At 43.9% G+C, this 22,015-nt stretch overlaps 1 protein-coding gene across 4 annotated transcripts; it reads left to right on the forward strand.

Moving 5' to 3' along the window:
* Window positions 1-113: 113 nt before the first annotated feature.
* On the forward strand, window positions 114-20,885 carry ADPRH (ADP-ribosylarginine hydrolase). Of its 4 annotated transcripts, XM_078066421.1 has the most exons (5): window positions 13,143-13,271; window positions 14,143-14,239; window positions 15,518-15,837; window positions 16,861-17,221; window positions 18,872-20,885. In XM_078066421.1, exons 1-5 carry the CDS (start codon window positions 13,187-13,189, stop codon window positions 19,284-19,286), a joined length of 1,278 nt encoding a protein of 425 aa, XP_077922547.1. In that variant the 5' UTR covers window positions 13,143-13,186; the 3' UTR covers window positions 19,287-20,885. The 4 variants fall into 4 exon arrangements, with proteins under 4 accessions (XP_077922549.1, XP_035922685.2, XP_077922547.1 ...); XM_078066423.1 differs by lacking the exons at window positions 13,143-13,271; window positions 14,143-14,239 and adding an exon at window positions 114-282 and having other exon boundaries at window positions 15,512-15,837; XM_036066792.2 differs by lacking the exon at window positions 14,143-14,239 and having other exon boundaries at window positions 13,140-13,271; window positions 15,512-15,837.
* The last annotated feature ends 1,130 nt before the right edge of the window (window positions 20,886-22,015 follow it).

Below are 22,015 nucleotides of genomic sequence, written 5' to 3' on the forward strand. Positions count from 1 at the left end.
GTGAATGGGAGGCCAGGGTGGGGGGTTGGCTTTGGCGGTAGATAGACCGTGAGCTTTGTGGGCCAGTAGTTTCTGAGTCTCAAGTTTTGTTTTAACACCCAGTTACCCCTCTCTCCTCAACAGTCATGCCAATGCAGGAGTGGGCTGTCTACCTCATATGTCGTGGTCACTTTTTGGAGAGTGCTGGGCTCACTAGGCTGCCCTTAACTGCACTCACACCCCCACTATCTTCACAGACGGGACTTCCGGCAGCCATGTTGGACAGGATCCCAGGCACCTCAGGTGAGCACAATGACAGAACCAAGGGGTAGGGTGAAGAAGACTTTAGTACCACCCCCTTACCCCTCACCCCACCCCCAGAATCCCTCTGTTTTCAACTAGCCTGTGTAGAATTCTGGAGCATTCTGTGGGTAAACAGCTGACTCGCGCTGGTGCAGCTGACTGGTTTTGTACAAATAGAACCTGATAGCACTTTGCCTGGGCCTGCACCTTTTGCAGTCGGCTCCTGGCCCTGGGGCTTCTCTTTTGCTTTGACATGGGTTACCCTTGCAAGTTCTGTACTTAAACATGTGCAGCCTGGGAATATGGGGGTAGCTGGTGCCCATGGGGCTACTCTTGACCAGAGGAGGATGGAAGCTGACAGCTTCCAGGTGGGGAGTTCTGAGAGACATTTCATGAGGGTTTCCAGAAGGCCCTGGTGGGACTGAGTACCAGCTGCCTGCAGCAGAAGCCAGCGTGGTAAAGCACCCTTCTACTGGCTTTTCTTTCTTCCCTGTCTCAATCCTCCCGTTCTGCACCGCTGGACTACATTCCCAATAAACTAGACCTTTGTTTCCAGCTTTGCTTTCTGGATACTCTAGGCTGAGACAGGAGGGATGCTCTTATGGTAGAGATACAATAGTTTTCTATCTAAATTTGTAAAAGTAGAAAGGTAAGTCAATTCAGAGGAAAAAAAGGAAATGTAGATATGATACATGAATATGGTAAACATTGTGAATATGGTAGAGAAGTGTCTGAACTATCGACTTCAGGCTATTAGAAAGTAGCTTCTCCTGGCAAAAATTGCAGTGTAAGCTGCTATCTATCCTAATATTTTTCAGTGTTAAGGAAGGCACTGAGGTCCCTTTAAATTAAAAGCTGATAGGGAAGGATGACCGTTGAGGCCCCTGGATGTCCACAGGGTGGGGAGGAGTGACAATCATCCTGAAGGAAGAAAAGGGAAGAATAAAGGCTTTTCCACTTCATGATTGTGCTTAGGCTCTGACAAGGCCTGTGGTATGGCGGATACAGGACCTCACTAGGGGGAATATGACCCAAGGCTCAGCTCAGGCCTCAAAAAATTGCTGACTGCATTTGAGACAAATCTTATGCACGAAGTGAGTGGCAGCTTCTCTGATGTGATCTGCCAGGTCCGCTCCCACACCGGCCCTCCTGGTATAGCATCCACAGTGCTGTGCTTCCCTGCCACCCACAAGGTGCAGCTGTTTGGGCTACGGCAACGTCTTCAAACTGAGATAAACCCCCAAGGGCACCTGCAGATTTTTAAAGGGTATGCAGGCCCAGTAATTTTAAGAGACTCCATTTCCAGATTTCCAGTTTCTTTATGGACGCTTTTGTAAAACTTACCTGCAGTGGGAAGGACCTTGTCTTTCTCCCTATTAGAAGAGAAAGGCTCTGACCTGACTTGAATATTACTAGGGGGCCATGTTCTGGAAAGTGAAAAAACTTTAGGGTGCCAAAGAAAGAAACAATTTGAAATAGTGGTGTTTTAATCAATGCTGCCTCCTTAAATCAAGACAATCTAAGCCCAAGGGAGGGTCTCACGTCCCTCCCATCTTGTACACATTTCTGTAGAGGTAGAAATGTGGCATTAGACAAAGATGTACTGTAGAGTGGGGTGGCAGGAGTGGTGGCAGCGTTTACTAAATAAACGTGGCCTCTTCTACTTCCCGTCTCTTGGCAAAGACACCATCTCTCCGGAGGCAGCCAGAAACAGCAAAGAGAGTGTGGGTAGGAGACAGGGAAAGCACAGGCACCTTGCATCGCCCCAGCGACAAGTCTGTGGCAGGGTTCAGTGGGTGGCTGCTCTGTCTATCTCAGATTTGGAATATTCAAGCTCTATAAAGCATGCCAGGCAAGACTTTCTATGACAGGGGCCCACTGCGTTTTCATCTTCTCTGCGAGGAAAAAAAAAAGCTTGGTGAGCATTTTCATTCATCTGTGTCTTGGTCTGAGTGTCAGCTGCATATTTTGAATAATGATGAGGAAGGATGTAGCAACTTCTACCTTACAGTCCCAGCGACCTTCAGCCTCTCAGTGGAGGGGCTGAGATGCTCATCTGGCTCCTCGCCCTGCTTCATTCGAACTGGCTTATAACCTGCGCCCAGCAGCAAATGGCAACCATTACTTCACTTTTCAGAAAAATATTCCACAAGGAAGAAAGAGCAGAAGGGGGAGGAAGGGAAGAGAGAGGAGGAGGAAGAGGAAAAACCTGAAGGAGAAAGAAGGAGGAAAGTGAAGGAGGGCAATTACTCCATTTTAGGGGTGGATAAATAGCTTGGTGTGTTTAAGCAGAAAATAACACACTACTGTTAAATCTTTAATTCCCACGATCTTTAATTCATTGAAGTTTGCTTTCATGGCACCGCACTGTCCCGTTTTGAAAGCACCAAGATCATTTCTGGCTTTTTCTCCTGCCTGGTGGTTGGCTCCTTATTATGTTTCTCACGGGACAAAGAAAATGAAATAGAAAACTGAAAAGAGTGACTTTTGCAAATTTGTTAAGGGCTCTGGTAGACATTGTGGCTGGGGGAGTGGCAGCCAATGGCTGTCTTAATTCCGCCCCCCCCCCCGAATCCTTAATTCCCCCCGTCCTTAATCCCCCAATCCTTAATCTCCCCCAATTCTTAATCCCCCCCAATCTTAGAACAGGGACTGGCCAGGATCTGGGGGCAGGTCCCTACCTTCAGGCACAGAACCTCAAGTCTTCAGGACACAGTGTTTGTCTCTTCCTTTCTTGAAGGATTGAGCAATAAAACGCTGCAAGCTCCTTCAAAAGGTACCCTTTCTAGTTTTGTTCGAAAAAAAATTCTTCCCTAAACACAACCAAACTATCTCCTGCTTTACTTTAAGCTTATTTTCTCTTGTTCAGTCATCCACAGAAGTGGGGGGGGGGGGCATTTATATCCATTACAAGCTCAAAACAAACAGAAACACTTTAGGGTGATAGAGAATCATTACCCAGCTCCTCAAAACCACTCGGTCTGTGTGAAAAAAATCTCAGCTCTGCATTGCTCTTTTCTCTGAGTTACCAGGTTAGCATCCTTTTTCTTATTGCTTGTTACTTATCTCTGGATCCATTTTCTACATTTAGTTTGAACCTGAATGTAATAATATTATCAATAAGGATGTGGGCTTATTTAGAAAGAATCCACATAAATAATTCCTGGCCATGGTATGTCATATTTCCACCCATAATTTCCACAATTTCCACTCAATATTTCCACGAGTATTTTGTTGGCATTTTCATCACTCTGCAGATGCATATTTAGCCAGTTGCTCCAGGGCGAGCAACTGTGCATCATTTGGGGAGAAAATGCCAACCTAAACTTGCATTTTTGGTTTACCTTTTTTTTTTTTTTTTTGCTTCTCCTGTGTGCTGTTTGGGCTATTTTTGGGCTTCTGGCAACTTTAGTTTATCTTTATCTTAATTATGCTTCAAAAATCAGCCCAGGTGTAATTTTCTCTGGATGCCTTCTCTGAACATTCTAAGCTGGCTATGTCTCTCTCATATCTGCTGACCTTGTACCTTGAACATTCCCTCTTGTCATAGTCTCGTGGCCTAATGTCATTATATCTACCAAGTCTCCACTATTAGTGTGATTTTTGCCTTACCTCTGTAACTGCAAGGAGGACCTAGCAAAGGGCCTGGCACATCTTATATGCTATATTAGTAAGTGTTCTCCAAAGAAACAGAACCAATATGTATACACATGGAGAGAAAGAGGTTTATTCTAAGGAACTGACTCACCTGACTGTGGAGTTTGGCAAGTTCAAATCTGCAAAGTAGGCCAGCAGGCTGGAGACCCAGGGAGGAGCAGATGCTGTAGCTCAAGTCTGTGGATGCAAAATGAATAACCCTTTTAGAATATCTAAAAAAGAAAAGGAAGAGAGTTTTATCTGAGCCCAAGTTAGGACAGCTGCCTGGGATACAGTCTTCACAAAGAAGAGAGGGAACATTTGGTGTAGGGTTATGTACATTTTTACATAAAAAGTTACAAATTATTAGACAAAGAACACTTCAGAAAGTTGCAGACCTCAAGTTTCTAATATATGCAGGGCTGTGGGACTTTAACCCTATGGGAAGGAGGGAAATCTCTTGCTTTTTCTTGTCTTTTGTGTTCAGAAGACACCTTTGTGGTGATTTTCTTTAACGAAGCAGATGTACAATGTGTGCTCTGGTCAGAAATAGAGCCCATGCTTTGAGGTCTTGCGGAATCAATTTGACTTGGTAAATGTTGAAGTATAGCTTCCCCGGGAGCCCAGGAGCAGGGTGCACAAACATGAAAAGTTGAAAACTTCCTTTACATCAAGCTTGGAGACAGTCTGCTGGTAGAATTCCTCCTTCCGTGGTGGTCAGTCTTCTTTCCTATTAAGGCCTTCAACTGAATTGGTCAGGCCTGCTAATATCATGGAAGATCATTGGCTTTCCTTAATATCCACTGATTTCAGTGTTCATCTCATCTAAAAAATACCTTCACAGAAACATCTAGAAAAATGTTTGGCCCAATATCTGGGTATTACTGCCTTGCCCAAGGTGATGTGCTCACCGAGTCTTCTGGATTGAATTGCTGATACAGCACAATGTGAGCAGCTGCTTTGGGCTCTTCCAATTTCTCCTGTACTAGCTTTTTTCTGTTTTCTTCTAAAAAGCCTCTACTTCATTTTTTCCCCCACTTTAAGTCATTTTAACAGATGTTTATTGAAGTCCTCTTCTGTGGTATGTTTTCCTTTGAATCTTTTTGTTATTTTGTGCCTGGCTGAGAGTTCAAGGGGCCCTGCCTTTTAACCATTTCCTGTTAGCTAGTGCATGAGCTTGCTTTCTCTCTCTCTCTTTTTTAAGTTCTCATGCTTTAACTAGATGTGGTATTACGCATTCAGGACCATGAAGTGGCAAAGATTTAATACACTGTTTTTCAGTTATCTGTGCTTCTGTTTTCCTTCAAATGAACCAGCTCTGACCTACTCTGGTTGGAGAACAACTGAATGTCAGGGCCTATTTTCTTTGTATCAATATGAAAGGGAGTTTTTTCCAGAGGCATTATCTTATCTGAGCATTTGAAATCAATTATGTATCACTATATATAGTATAGTATTAGAAATAGGATATAAAGTTGTATATACAAAATGATCCAATTTTTTCAAAAAACATGTGCATAAAATAAAGACTATATACAGTATGAGTGATGAAATGTGAGTGGTTCTGTTTTTTCTATGTTTTCTAAAATTTCTTTATACACATAATATATAAAAATTCTAATTGTGGAAGATTAAAAGTTTCTACTTACTCCTGGCAAACTCTCCCATTACCGTACTCTTGAGAGATAATCATAATCATTATTAACAACCTGATATGTATCCCTTCAGTCATTTCACACACACACACACACACACACACACACAGCTCTTTTTTTTCCTACCTAAGACCGTATATATTCTTCATTCTAAAATTTAATTTTTTTTACCTAACAAAATTATCTCTCAGCTCTTTCTAGGTGAGCTTGATTATTTACCCATAGTCTACTGATTTAAATGTCTACCTCATGGTTTTGAACAGTTCCATAATTACGCCATGATTTAGGAGAAGGAAATGCATACTCCCATGTAAACAGATATTGAGGTTATTTTTAACTTTCTGCTATTAGAAACAATTCTGCAAAGAACATTCAGGAACATTTATCTTCATGAACATGTGTGGTTATTTTTTTAGGAGAAATTTTTGGAAGCTTTCCCAACATTTCTGCTGGAAATATGCATTACTTTTATCATTTAAAAAATGTAAACATTTTATTAAAAAATATTTTAAAAATATCATGAGTCAGCAGCCTAAAATGAGGTTACATGGCTAGGTCCATTCCACGAGAGAGGGTCCTGGGTCAGGGCCTAGCATATACCTGGTACACAGTAGATGTTTAACGTCTGTAGGATATATAAAGATCACTCCCGGACATTGTTAACAACTCTTTATGAAAAGTACCATTATTTCCACCATACAGATGAAACATCTCAGAGATCAGGTCTGAGTCCCACAAGTTTGTTTCTCAATAAAAGCCTCTAAATGGCAAATACTACTGGATTGGTGAGTAATGAAATACTTGCAGTATGTCTCCTTCAGTGAAACTGGGGGCGAAGAACTAAATCTTCAACACCTCTCTTTCCAGCATCTACACTAATGCCTAGCACTAGTAAAATGCCAGATAAATATTAGTTCTTCTTGGCAGAACAGCATTCATTCTTTCCTTTGTGAACAAAAGCTTGGTTTTTGTGTAAGTATCTACCTCTAGGGGAAGATGTTATATCCTTGATCAACAAGGAACTCATAATCTAACTTGCCTGCCAGTGATTGGTTTAGTCTTGGAGGGGGTGCAGGGAGAGGCTTTCTTAACAGTTTCTTCATCCTTGAAAGAAGAGACACAGCCTTTCCCATTAGACATTGTCTGTAATTGTAATTGGATTTTGTATCTGTCAGAGAAGTCAGCCCGGAGATAAAGCTAACGCAGTAGAACAGCAGGGCAGGAAAATGGAAGGAACTGGGTCCTGGATGATGACAAATAATTAACCCTGGGGATTTCTGCTTTCTAAGATATTTTTTGTAAGCTAATCTAGATATGTCTAGACATTTTGTTATATTAGATAATAAGTGTCTTTATTATTTAAGCCTGGTGAGTATGGGGAGTGGTGGGAGGGGGGAGGGTAATGGTTATTTGCAGGTATTTGGAGCTGACAAATTGTTCTTTTGGTTTGCATGACCATGTCCTTGATGTCCCAGAAATATTTTCTAATTCTTGACCAAGGAGAAAAAAATGTCAGTAGGTCAAACTTAAAAATAAAATAGCCAGTTATTTTAGCAGCAAAATGAGTTTATTCAAGAATAGCAGAGGAATTGCAATTTGGGACACGTAAACTTCAGTAAAACATAGTCAAGACCCAGAGAACAAATGAGAGGGGACTGCTTTTATGGAGGAAAGGAGAAAGTTGGGCAGGGTGGTTTTGAATGAAAGCTTACTGGAGGAGAGCCAGAGTTCAAGGTTGTGGCTACTTCTCAGTGGTTGAGATGTGGCCGTTTCTCATTGGCTGGGTTGTTGCTGGGCAAAGGGAAAATCTTCACTCCTCCTGCTGGGGTAGTGAAGTAAGCTTCTTTCTGTCTGGGTATATAAAATAAACTGCAATGCGTGGTACGTGCACGAGCGCTTCCTTCTTCAGGGCTGCCTGACTCTGTTTTGAACGAAGCCTTCTTTTATTCATTTTCACATTTCCCCCTTTTGTTCAAGATGTTTCCTTGAAAACACCACTGATCAGGAGTCAGGTTTTCTGCATTTAGTGGTTTTGTCCCTTGGTGCCAGGAAGGACCTTTCCTGGTTGTCATGACTCATGTCATAGGGAAAGTGCACAAGTTGGAAAACATTGAGGTCACATTTGAGTAACAAGGAAGGGTAGGAGGGAGAACTCTTAGGCATCTCCCACCTAAAGTTTTTATCTTATCAGGGTCATAAATAACCATTGGAGATCATCTTGAAGTATTGAGTTAGCATCACCCTATTGGGCATGTTGCTTCCTATAAAGGCTTGACAGGCAATAGGTACAAAGTTTAAAAATGATGGGCGCCTGGGTGGCTCAGTTGGTTAAGCGACTGCCTTCGGCTCAGGTCATGATCCTGGAGTCCCGGGATCGAGTCCCACATCAGGCTCCCTGCTCGGCGGGGAGTCTGCTTCTCCCTCTGACCCTGCCCCCCTCATGCTCTCTCATTCTCTCTCTCTCTCAAATAAATAAATAAAATCTTTAAAAAAAAAAAAAAAAAAAAAAACAACAAAGTTTAAAAATGATTATACAAAACAAAAAGTAATGTGACAAATCTAGTTTGTGTGATGGCTCTAACCCAGGAGCCCAAACCTGAAGGTAACCAGAGAAAGAGGCCAAAGGACCATGGATCATTACATGAAATTTACTGTAGCCAATGTGTTTGTTCCCTAATTTTGTGCAGTTGGGGGTCTAATTCCCCAGAAGAATTTATCCATATGTGACAGGTGGTATTGCCTATTCAAACACCTCCTTGTTCAGCAAGTAAATAATCGAGGGCTATTCAATTATCCAAAACTACTTTAGGCAGCAAGTCAAGTAATTAGTTCTGGGCTGCTATTGCCTTGGCTGTGGTTGGCTAACTCTCCCAGTATTAGGGAGAGATTCCTGATCATCTCTCCCTCAGCAAACGCAGAATCCTGTATGCCTCCTAAAAGTTTCTGTTTAAGATGGCCATGGGGGCTTAGTGGAGTGGACCAGTGGTAGGCTTCTGATTTGTTATGTAGAGAAAACAGAACAGTAAATACAGGAAGAGCACATTGCCCTTTCATCCTCCAGCTGTCAAGACGGTGAGGTGCCCAAGTATAGGGGCCATTGCAAAACCTCCTCATAGAAAGGAGTAGCCAAGTTGTGTACATAGGGCTCCCTCATAAGTATTAGCATTGATGGACCCTGTATTGCTAATAGAGGCATTAGCCTCATTCAGCCAAGACTCAAACACTGTTATTATTACTTATTGAAAGACTACCCTAATACATGGATTTGATAGCAAGCCTACAAATAGTCTGATTTATGCTGACTGCTCTGCAGTATCTTTTATATATATTTTTGATGCATCTCGTTCTCCCACCCCAGGATTGCGTTAAATTGAGGCAAGGAACGGGGTATGTGGATTTAGTATTCTGACTTTATAAAAGGGACCTGTGGAACAATTTAGGAATACAGTGGCATCTGGGATTTCAGCAAAATTCCTTACAGGGTAAACGAAGGAGTCCCTGCTGTCAGGACAGACCGAGGTTTCTGATGATAAATCTGACAGTTGGAGAGGTTCCCCCCCGTTTTACAAGCGATTGGCAAATGCAGACAAGGGCATTGTCTCCCCATGGAAGAGAGGGTGAAGAAAGAGAGAGTGAACAAGGGAAGGAAGGTTTATAGGCCTGGTCTGGTCATCGTAGGAAAGTGGACTTCTTCAGCTGCCGTCTGCTTCAACTCCTGGAAATTTTCAGGTCTCCAGTTGATGTGCAGGCCCAAGTTGGGGTTTGTTCAGTCTTTAGTGTGACACATGGATTATTCCCAGGGGTTATTCTCTGGGGTTTAGCAGCACTGGGGTTGGTTAACGGTACCTGATGGGGGTCCTTCCAATGAGGTTGAAGAGAGTCTTTCTGGATCTGTCTTTTCCAAGAGACAAAATCTCTGGGTTATAAGGAGTGATGCTTGAGGCCTTCATCCCCTGGGAGTGTACTGTGGAAGGACTCTTCTACTAGAACATGGTTATTTTCAACAGAAGCAATTAGGCCTTTACAGTATTGAAATATATCTCCTTTTATCAGCTGTAGATCAATGGAAACAGGAGCCATGTGCAGTGGGAACTCTGAGATTATCTCAAAGGGTGAGAGTTTGTGGGTTCCAGAAGGTGTGGATCTGAGACTTAGAAGGACTGATGGCATTGCCTTTGGCCAGGGTATTTGAAGAGTCTCTACAAATTTTGCCAACTGAGTCTTTAACGATGCTGCTAGTGCATTTAACTAGACGTGAGGATCGAGGGTGGTAAGCACAAAGTGTCATAGAACTATCCAAATAGCACAGACCCTTTGAAGCACTTGACAAATGAAGTGAGCTCCCCAGTCACTATGAAGTTCGAGGGGGGTTCCCCAGGTAGGGATAACACTCTCTAATAAGACTTTAGCCATAGAAGAGATAGTAGCCTGCCTACAGGGAAAAGCTTCAGTCCAGTGAGAAAACATACAAACCATGACTAAAACGTAATTTTATCCCTGAGGTGGGAAAAGCTGAATGAAATCCATTTACCAAACTTCAAATGGCCCATTGGGGAATTTAAAGTGTCCAAGAGCAGTTGTATTTTGTATTTCTCTAGGTTGTATTTTGGACAGGCGGGGCAAGCAAAATAGGCGCTTTTTGCAGTTCTTCGTTATTTCCCCACCAGTGTGGGTTCACAAGAGTTATAATCTTATCAGTGAACCAATGATTCAATGCATGTATAGTAGTCGGTAATGGGAATTTTAAGGCCTCCGGTAGGACTGGGTTTCTATTTGGGCCAAACCAAAGTGCTCTTTTTATTGAACAAACAGTTATTAGGTTTCCAGTTTTGTTTTCCTTTTTCTGGGGCCAATTTTTGAACATCTCTAGTAAATTTTTCTAGATTATCATTGGGGGAACATCCCCGTGGACCATGACAGAGGCTTGGTTGTTGGTTCTTCTGAGCACAGTGTTCTTGGTGGAAACATAAGTGAGGTGGTTTGGAATGCCCAGGGACCTGAAAATAGCCAAAGTGGCCAGTAGAAGTATGGCATCTAATAATATGGCATTTTGAAGGTGAGAACCATTTAAAATTTTATCTTTGTTGGAAATAAGGAAGCCTTGCTGTTTCCACAGCATTCCAAAGTCATGAGCTACTCCAAAGGTCTATCTCTGTCAGTATAGATATTTGCAGTTGGCCCTTGGCTAAATGCACGCCTAAGGGAGAGCATACAATTCGGCCTGTTGGGCTGAGGTAGCCAAAGGCAATGGTGCCACCTCAAGAACTTCAAAAAGGAGTTGCAGTTGTATAGCTCGCACAATATTTATCATTTTCACCTTTTAAATAAGAAACATCAGTAAACCACGAAAAGTCAGCACAATAAAGCAGTTTCCTGTAAGTCATTATGGAAGTCAGAAGGTGATTTGTTAGTATTAAGCAGTAGTGAGAGGTTTTTTCAGGGGAGGAAGGGAGAAGAATCGCAGGGTTAAGGTTATTACAGTGAGGAAGAATCTGAGAAGTGGTTAGCAAGATTTTGTAGGAGGTGAGGCGACTAGATGAAAGGTGTTGAGTATGGTGAGAATTTAGAAAGGCTTCCACCACATGGAGTACAAGAATAGTTGGGGCGGGGGGGATCTTATGATTATTTCTTCAGTGGCCTTGACTAAAAGGACTGTGGCAGGAATGGTCTGAGACAAGGGAGGGTACCCTTGTACAGTAGGGCCTCACTGGTGGCTATAATAAATATCCTTTGGGTAAGTGTGGTCCCCATGTTTTTGGGTGAGTACCATAAGAGCATTCCATTCTTTTTAACATACAAAAAGGAAAAAAGAGAAATTGATCATTGGGATATCCAAGGGCAGAGGGATTTATTAAGCTTTCCTTTAAGGCTTTAAAGGCTAAGTCATGTTGATCTTCCTAAATAATAAGGTCAAGTTTGTAGTTTTTTTAGTAAAACATCTAGGGGGATGGGCCATAAGAGAGAGATTTGGACAATTTCCACACTCAGTAGCTAGCCCCCCAAAAACTTCATAGCTGGTACTTAGTTCTGAATTTTGGGAAATTCAAGATGTCATGAAGCCTATTCGGATCTAAATGTAGTCCTTGTGCCAAAATCAGGTGCCCTAGATATCAAACCTGAGCTTGAACAAAGCACAATTTTTCCTTAGAGACTTTATGTCCCTTTAAAGCTAAAAATTTTAACAGATGGATGCTGTCCACCTGTGAAGAGGCTTGGGAAAGGGATCAGAGAAGGAAGTCATCTACATATTGTAATAGGGCAGAACCTCCAGGAAATTTTATATCATCTAGATCAGCCTTTAAAATTTGTGAGAAGTAAGAAGAACCTCCAGTAAAACCCTGGGGCATTACTGTTCAGGTGCACTGTTGTTCTTCCCAAGTAAAGGCAGAGCCTTTGGCTGGCCTTATGCACTAGAATACTAAAGAAGGCAGTAGATAAACTAACCACAGTAAAAAAAAATGTGCTTTCAGTGGGAATGGAGGCTAATAAAGTATGGGAATTGGTAAAACAAGGTGAAGGATGACAACAGTTTATGGCTCAGAGGTCCTGTACAAACCTCTATCTGCAGCCATTCAGTAGCATGAATGAGTCAGGAGTAAAAGTGATAGCAAGGTTCACAGGCACCATAAAGTAAAAGGAAACTAATGGCTAAGAACAACCCTAGTTATTATTTATATTCAAGCCAAAGAAACACTTTTTCCATGGATTCTTGTGGAAGGAGCACTATGTAATATGAACAATATCCTCAACAGACATTTTAAACTGAAACGGTTATGAGTTTGATAGGAATGCTTATTAAAAATGTCCCTCACCAGGGAACTTTTACTACATCCTCAGAGGTGGACAGTGATTTGATTTTTGCAAACAATTAAAAATCACTTTGGCTAAGGTTGAAGGTGGAGGTGGGGGCTTACTGGAAAAGAGAACAAGGGAACATTTTGGAGTAATGAAAATATTCTGTATCTTGACTATGGTTACTCAGGTATATATACTTATTAAAACTCATTGAACAGAACACCAAAGGAGTGCATTTGCATCTCAATTAAAAACAAAATTCTCAAGCCAGGTCTGGGTAATTACAGCCAGAAAGATAGGCATAGCAAATTACAATTTTGGACAAGTATATAGAATACTTACATATGGTGATTCTCATATTTTTCAAGGGTGACATAATTAATTTAGCCAAACAAAAATACTGTTAGTTTTTCTTTGCTTTTATTTACTATCAGGGTGCAAAAATTCTAAACTGCTACCAAATAAATTATGAGTTAAAATTAATCCTTACAACCACCATTTAGAAGTAGGTGCTATTATTTTCCCATTTCTTCTGAAAGGCCCAGGCGTCTGCAAAGGGCTACAGGTGAGTCATCGTCACTCAGTCTGAGAGTCTGGTTCTCTGAGCCGCGACGTTCCGAAATGGCAGGCGCTGCCCGGCGACGCAGGTCCCCTCGGCCCTGCCCGTAAACAGAAGGCCACGCCGCTGCCGGGAAGGCGCGCAGCACGCACTTGTCCACGGTCCGTCGAACCTGGGCCCCCGAACGCGGCTGCGCGGCTCCGCCCTCTCCCCGTGCGCTCCGCTCGCGGCGGGGTGGCTCTGCGCCTCCACACACCGGATGCAGCCAGACCTCTGCGCGCACCCTGAACCCCCGGCGCTCGGCCCTACTCTCGCCTCGCGCGCGCTCCAGGACCAGCCTGCCGGTACTTCTCCTCGCCGTCCTCCCACACCCCCGCGGGCGCCCGGCTCCCGGCAGTGCCCGGGGTCCCGCCTGCCCTCCTTCCCCCGACTCTTGCTCGGCCCTGCCCCCGCGCGCGCCTCCGCCGGAGACCCGCGCGTTCAGCCCCGCGTCCCCCCCGCGCGCGCCCGCGCGCGCGCCTACCAGGCAGCGACCAGGCACCCACCCAGCCCCTGTCCAGGCGTGCTTCCCCACCACCACTACCAAAAAAAAAAAAAAAAAAAAGGAGAGGACCGCCAGGAAGCCGCTGCCCAGACCTTAGTTTTGAAGTTTTGAATTTGTTTGAATATATAGTTATAGTTCGGGGCCAAGAATGTAAACAGAAGAGGAGTTTAGGGAATAATGGTGTTCTGAAAGCGGGAGGCTGAGAGCAGTACGTGTAAATGTTAAAAGAGAATTTCCGAGGAAAGAAATGGTCATCATCCCCCACCTCTGCTTGCCCTTCACAAAAACACACTTTCGGGTAGAGCCAGAAGGAATGGCAAACTAGAAGCTGACGACATTGGGAGAGGGGATACAGGGGGTTAAAAGTTGGTGCTTAAAAGCCAGCTAAGCTTGGACTGCGAAGGTCTCAGCGCACGGTGGGAGCCCCCACTCTCCTATTCATAGATGGGACAGTCAAGGTCCAGAGTGGGTGGCTTGTCCACAGTCATACACCTGACTCTTGGCAGAGCCAGGTCTAGTAGCCCGGAACTCCAGTTCCTAGGTATCGTTTGTAAATAAAAAAATATGTAAACAACGTTTTACAGATAGCCTTTGTGAATCAAGAAACTCAGTAAGGTCAGTACCTCTGGTTTGGTATGCTCAGCTGGTCTTCATCATTTACTCTTCTCCAGGTGCTTGCCAGCCTGCACTCTCTGGCCCACAGCAGTGCAGTCCATGTGCAGCGGGTCGTTTAAAAGCGCCTGGCCGGGGCGCCTGGGTGGCTCAGTCGTTAAGCGTCTGCCTTCGGCTCAGGTCATGATCCCGGCGTCCTGGGATCCAGCCCCGCATCGGGCTCCCTGCTCCGCGGGAAGCCTGCTTCTCCCTCTCCCACTCCCCGTGCTTGTGTTCCCTCTCTCGCTGTGTCTCTCTCTGCCAAATAAATAAATAAAGTTAAAAAAAAAAAAAAAAAAAAAGCGCCTGGCCCCTGCAGGTGAAGGAGGTGGGTAGAGTTGGGGCAGACGGTGGAGGGCTTTGAACATGAATGCTGCAGGCGGTAGGGCACAATGGAGAATTGGAAATGCACCTCCAGGGAAACCAGCACTTCACCAGGGACTAGATTTGTGGAGGGAATATTAGCTGAGATCCTAAGACTCTAGAAGGCAAATCATTTAGCAGGAAGACAAAATTAAAATGTTGATGTTGAAAGGAAGGTTGTGGGGAGAAAGTATTCTAGTTCAATAACAGAAAAATCTTTTCCCCTGGTTGTGTATGAATAAAAATGGTGCTTACTATGTGCTAAGCACTGTTGTAAGGGCTTTACAAAAATTAATTTATTTACTTCTCACAACAAACCAATGAGGTTGTTACTATTTTGTCACCATTTTAGAGATGTAGAGGCTGAGGCACAAAGAGGTTGCCCAAGGTAAGTAGATCTGTGCTGAGGAGGAATGGCCTGGAGTCAGAAGATTTGGATCTCAAGTGCCTCCATCACTGGTTATGTGAATTTACCCTCTCTGAGCCTCAGTTTTCTTATCTGTGAAATGCGTATTGTCATCCCTGCCTACTACTGAGACAGAATGTGCAGGTGCTTTGTAAACTGTGCATTGTGATGCCAATGGAAAGTACTACTATTTAATAAAGGAGGGGTATACTTCCGAGGCCAAATCCCAACTAAAAAGAGAAAATGATGAGCTTGGTTTGACTCGCAGAATTTAATGGGCTTGCTACTCACAGAGAGGCAAAGATGGAGTCATAGTTAAAATCGTTGGCTGTGGAGTCAGATGGACCTAAGCTGGAATCCCAGCCCTGCCACTTAGTAGCTCTGTGACCTAAGATAAGGCACATCATGTTTCTGATACTGCGTTCTCTTGGTGATCCTCAATGTACTCACCCCTAAAATGGGTCTAATACATTCCTTATAGAGCAGGTGTGAGGATTAAATGAGATACGCTTAATACAATGCCCTACAAGTAATGAGTGCTCAGTAACATGTAGGTAGGGCCGTTATTTTTTCTGATTCTTCTTTTTCCTCATCCTCTGTATATCTTAATATTCCCGCAGAGACAGCCTCACCATGTGTGAGGGACTGATGGAGAGATATGTGGCTGCCATGGTGCTGAGTGCAGCTGGAGATGCCTTGGGGTACTTCAACGGGAAGTGGGAGTTTCTCCGGGATGGGGAAAAGATTCACCGGCAGCTGGCCCAGCGTGGTGGGTTGGACGCCATCGATGTGGAGAGGTGGAGAGTCAGCGATGACACGGTGATGCACCTGGCCACGGCTGAAGCTCTTGTGGAAGCCGGCAAAGTCTTGGATTTGGCTCACCTCTATGCCCTACTTGCTAAGCATTACCAAGACTGCATGGAAGACATGGATGGCCGGGCACCAGGTGAGTGTGGCCAGTGGAGGTCACAGGCAGGTGGAGAATAAAACAGGCCCAAGGTACTCATTAAAAATGTTGACTGAGATTTAAATATCAAGAAGACAGTTGTTTTTTGTAGTTGCAATAAAAATAGAAACAACCTAAATGTTCTCTAATTTTTAAAATTATGGTAATGTGTTCACAGCCATTTAAAATTATACAGATAAATATTGACTGATATGGAAAGATATTATATATTAAGTAAAAAAAGAGGCTTACAAAACATAGGGTACCCAAAGGCACGTTGTTGCTCTGAACCCATTGCTCCTTTTCTGAGCCTGGTATTCCTCACTCTAGAACCTGCAGCCACTTTCTAGCATTCAGATCTCCATTGGTCAGGTTCTCATTGGGTTATCTAAGGGCTTGGGCTCTGAGTCTGATGGTTTTGATGGGGCCACTAGCTAGCTGGTTAAGTGATTTTGAGCAAGGTTCTTAAGCTCTGAGCCTTACCTTAGTCATTTAAGAAAAGACAATAATATGTTAAACCTATCTTTTGGAGTTATTATGATGTCTCAATAATAACTGATAAAGATTCCAAGACACTCTATATGAATCTGATTCTTGTATCATCAATCTTCTCATGCTAGGGGTTATATAGAAAGTAAGGAACAGGGGCGCCTGGGTGGCTCAGTTGGTTAATTAGCAACTGCCTTCAGCTCAGGTCGTGATCCTGGAGTCCCAGGATCGAGTCCCACATCGGGCTCCCTGCTTAGCAGGGAGTCTGCTTCTCCCTCTGACCCTCCCTGCTCTCATGCTCTCTCTCTCTCTCTGCCATTCTCTCTCTCAAAAAAAAAAAAAAAAAAAAAATCTTTAAAAAAAAAAAGTAAGGAACAGTGTTGGCTTGGGGTTTGGAGTCTGGGGGCATTCATCATATTTGGGGGGATTTCCCTGTCCATCAAAGAAACTTTAGAGACCGAGCTTGGTTGTTTCCTCCTGCAGGGGCCTTTGCTTTGGTTACACTGACCCTCTGCTCTCCCCGACTCTTCCCAGGGGGTGCTTCAGTGCAGAATGCCTTGCTGCTGAAGCCAGATGAGGCCGATGGCTGGAGGATTCCCTTTAACAGCCACGAGGGTGGCTGTGGGGCTGCCATGCGTGCCATGTGCATCGGCCTCCGGTTCCCTCACCGCAGCCAGCTGGACACACTGATCCAGGTGAGCATCGAGAGTGGCAGGATGACCCACCACCACCCCACAGGCTACCTGGGAGCCCTTGTTTCTGCTCTTTTTACAGCCTTTGCTGTGAACGGCAAGCCTCCCAGGCAATGGGGAAAAGAACTGATGGAGGTGCTACCAGAAGCTAAAAAGTACATTATCCAATCAGGCTACTTTTTGGAGAAGAATCTTCAACACTGGTAAGTTGGTAGATGCACGCTCCTGCGGGAAAATGATTCAATCTGGGGGGTGCCTTTGTGGCTCAGTCGTTTCACCGTCTGCCTTCAGCTCAGGTCATTGTCTCGGGGTCCTGGGATCGAGCCCCACATTGGGCTCCTTGCTCAGCAGGGAGCCTGCTTCTCCCTCTGCCTTTGACCCCCCCCCCATGCCCCCCACTCTCTCTCATGTGCTCTATCTAATATAAATAAATAAAATCTTAAAAAAAAATGATTGAATCTGATTGCACGTGCATGCATATGTATGCTTAGAATTCATAGATCAAAGCAACCATCCTGGTTTTCACCATCCATTTTTGTTATCTGCTGCATCCAGCACCACCCTTTCCCCCCGCCACCTGCTAAGGGTTTCAAGTTCAGTGCCTGCAGTGGTTGCCACCAAGTAGCCAGTGAAGACCTCAATGAGTAGTACACCTGCAGCGCTTCTCTGTTGTGTAGGGATCCTGTTCTGTATCCCAGCCTTCTGTCGGTTTTGTGGCTATCCTGTACTGCAAAGTTCATACTGCTGTGAACTTTCCTGCTTATTCCTAGAACTTGTTTCTTCAGTGTTGTCATGACACAGTGCTTTGAAATCTTTGGTTACAGTGCCCAAGAGATAGGTTTTTTTCACTAGTTAGTTCATAAGTAGTAAAGCCACAGTTTCCCTTTTTAGTGAGTTCGCGTCACATCACCTTTCTTAGAATAAAAAGGTCTAGAAGCTTTCTGCTGAAATCACCTGTGGTCATGATGTTCCAAAGTTCTATCTTGAAAAAGCAATGTAAGTGTATAAGGAGATGATGTGTTAATTAGCTTATCATAATCTTTTTACTATGTATCTGTATATTATATCATGTTGTATGCCTTAAATTTATACAAGTTTTAATAAGAAAATAAAGTGGGCGCCTAGGTGGCTCAGTCGGTTAAGCGTCTGCCTTCATCTCAAGTCATGATCTCAGGGTCCTGGGATCAAGCCCCTCGACAGGGCTCCCTGCTCAGTGGGGAACCTGCTTCTCCCTCTCCCTCTGCCTGCTGCTCCCCGTGCTTGTGTGCGCATGCACTCTCTTTCTGTCAAATAAATAAATAAAATTTAAAAAAATAAATAAAGGGGCACCTGGGGGGCTCAGTCAGTTAAGCTTCCAACTGTTGATCTCAGTTCCAGTCTTGATCTCAGGGTTGTGAATTCAGGACCCGCACATTGGGCTCCACACTGGGCGTGGAGCCTACTTAAAAAAAGAAAGAGAGAGAGAGAGAGAGAGAGAGAGAGAGAAAGAAAGAGAAGAGAGGAGAGGGAAAGGGAAAGGAAAAAAGTTAAATAAATTTCACCCTTGGCAGGTGACATTTGACACTATTCTCAATTCAGGAAAAATAGACCTTCATTTCTCACCTTTAACTTCCTATGTATCTTCTTTATTTAGCAACAGGTATCAGTGCCTTGTTTATATTAATCTTTGGCAAAAATATATTGAACAAGTTCTGCTTAGAGCTCATTTTGAGTTTCTAATTACAATTTTGATATTAGCACAAGAAGTTGAAGTCATCTTGGAATTTTCCCTGTTCACACATCTATCTGGTACCTTTCCTTATGGCTCTCAAATTTGTTTTTTCAATTGACTGTAGAATTTTTCCTTCCTACAGGTCCTACTTCCAAGACCAATGGGAAAAATACCTAAAACTTAGAGGGATTTTGGATGGCAAGTCAGCCCCTATCTTCCCCAAGCCCTTTGATGTGAAGGAGAGGGATCAGTTCTATGCCTCGGTGAGCTACTCTGGCTGGGGTGGCAGCAGTGGGCACGACGCCCCCATGATTGCCTACGATGCCATCCTGGGTGCGGGAGACTCCTGGAAGGAGCTTGCCCACCGAGCCTTTTTCCACGGGGGAGACAGCGATTCTACAGCTGCTATTGCTGGCTGCTGGTGGGGAGTTATGTATGGTCTGAAAGGAGTGAGCCCCTCCAACTATGAGAAACTGGAATACAGAAACCGGCTGGAGAAGACAGCCAGGGCTTTGTATGCTCTGGGGTCAAAGGAAGACACTATAATCACCCTTTAGGGAGATGTGACATCATTTCTTATGGTTTTTTTCCTCTTGTGTGGTCCAGTTTCTTTTCACTTTTCCCCAAGTCAAGAGTTTTAACCTTGTACTCCAGGAATTTTGAGATGACGAGTCCCTTGAGCACCTGAAGCTCATCTTTCCAAATTCATCCTGTTCCCCCCCCCCCCAAATCTGTCCCTCTTTCTATCCTGAAGAATCTTTCAGTTGACAGGGTCAGCATCTCCCCAAGGTAGAAGTCTCCAAGCCTCATATTTGAGTCTTCATGTTCATTGTCTAAACTTTGAGTAAGTTTTTTCTGTTTGTTTCAGGTTGAGTTCCTCAAAATGGGACTCTGAGACAAGGATTTATGTACAAGTCATTTACTGGGGAGGTGATTCCAGGAAGCGATAGGAGAATGGGGAAGTGAGACGGGGAGGGGAGGGAGGCCAGTAGAAGGTATGTTACTGAGCACGTTACCACTGTGGGCAGTTGGGACTTAGTCCATCTGGGTTCTCTGTGTAAGCCACTGCTCAAAGGTGTCCCACCTGAGGGGCAAGCAAACCTGAGGTGTTTATCTGCCCCTTTCCATCTGACAGTGGTTGAGGACCTATCCTCGGGATGCTAACTCTCTGGTACTTCTTGGCTTGCCTCTTGTGCCAGCCAAACCCAGATGTCTTCAGGCAGAAGACTCAGAGATGGTTGCAGCGGCAAGCTGTACAGTGCATGGGAACAGTGAGGGTGATATGTGGGGTCCCAACAGCATCTGCCAGGTGGTTCTGCCTCCTCAATATCCTTCACATCTACTATCTCTTTTACCTTTTTGCACCAACCATCTTTCAGCTGGATTTCTGCAGTCCAAGCTACTCAGGTCTGGGGAGGTGCTACTCCTAGCTGTACCCTGTACATCACTGGCCGTGACACTTCACGTATTGCCAGTTTTGTTGTTGTCCATCTGCTTGTCTTTATTCTCCTCCACACACAACCTAGCATGGTACCTGGGAACACGGGAGTTACTGAGTCCATATATATGAAATGAATGTTGTTCATTAACCTGCCTGGTGCCTTAATCCACTCTTCCTTTCCTCCTTGCCCTCCAGAGTTCTCTTTACAAATAACAAATCAGTCATGCCGAACTTCTGCTCATGTTCCAGTGAATGCACACCCCCTTTCTTCATTTCTTGATGCTCTTCCCTCTCCTTTTTCACCTGGTAGGTTTTTTTCTTTTTTTCTTTTTTTAATTTAATTTTATTATCTTATGTTAGTCACCATACATTACATCATTAGTTTTTGATGTAGTGTTCTATGATTCATTGTTTGTGTATAACACCCAGTGCTCCATTCATCCCCTGGTAGGTTCTTAATCATCCTTCAAGCCCCAGCTCAGGTAGAACCTTCTAGGTGAAACCTGCTCTGATTGTTCGGATACTTGGCCATTTTCTCCTCATATGCCCACAGCCTTCTGTCTCCAGCCCTGTCATCACACTGATCCTGTTGTGTGGTCACTGGGTGTCTTCTGAGGACAATCTCAGGTTCCTTGTGAGGAATTGTCTTGTTCTCTTTGTGGCCTCCCTGCCTGGCCCATGAGAGACGTTCAATAAATATTTACTTGGGAAGTTCGTCATGTTGTGTGGATGTGAATGCTTTCAACACGCAGTTCCACATCTGTTTCAGACACCTGCTGCTTCACGGTTGCCCGGAGTGTCCTGTGATGCACTGGGAGAGATGGAGAGTCTGATGCTTTAACTATGCACCTGTGCCGACTTGCATGCGACAAAGCTCTCAGCTCCATATTTGCAGCAGGACTCCAGCAAAGGCATGGGACTTATAAGTCTTTTATACATAAAGGGAGAAGGGAATTCCAAAGTTCATTTTCTGGCTCAAAAAACTCTCCTATGTATTTAAATATTTCAGAAAACAAACATGTTTTAAATATTACGAGTACGAAAACAGATTCTTCAGTAAGACAACCAGCCGGAGTTGCAGACTTTCAAGGATGCTGGGCTACAAGTCACAGAACAATGTAATAACTTCTTAAATTCCTGTGTCTTAAAAGCCTCCTTTGTATAAATATTCTGAGGACAGTTTAGAATCATAGAAAACACATAGTATATACATTTTTACGCAAGATTCCTGAGCAGAAGATTAATAAGTTGGAGACCCTCATGACTGCTTTCGATTTTCCACTTGATAAGATCTCACTTTATAGCACAGAACAGTGAGTGCTTTTCTGGAGATGTAAGAAAAGAGGAAACATTTCTCCTTGTCTTTCTGAGGTTTCTTTTCCCAGTAGTTAGGAGCCTCCACTTTCAAGGTGGCACACTAGAATTCTCTTAGCACTAACCAAACAGCAGACCTGGGATGCTTAAATCAATCTTACAGTATAGGAAAGAGCAGGAGAGAATTTTAACAAGTGGAATCTGAGGCATGACCTGTTTTACCTCTGTACCTGGTTTGGTCAATCGTCTGAATTTAGTGAGAAACAAACATGAAATGATTTTATTTTTCCTCCGTTACTGCCTTCAGAGTACCCTGTTGAAGCTGCTTCTCCTATCCCTTAGCAGATCACGTAATTTTTGGTCTTTTGGTGGGGGGTGGGGAGCATATAAAACCCAATCCAGTTGATCCCAGTCCAGTGTTTTTTTTTAATTTCAGTTTTATTGAGGCATAATTGACACATATAAGGTATTTGAAGTCCATCGTGGTGACTTGATGTACATACACATTGTGACTAGACTCCCCCCATCTAG

The sequence above is a fragment of the Halichoerus grypus genome, chromosome 1 (genome assembly GCF_964656455.1).
Source record: "Halichoerus grypus chromosome 1, mHalGry1.hap1.1, whole genome shotgun sequence".
NCBI lineage: Eukaryota > Metazoa > Chordata > Mammalia > Carnivora > Phocidae > Halichoerus > Halichoerus grypus.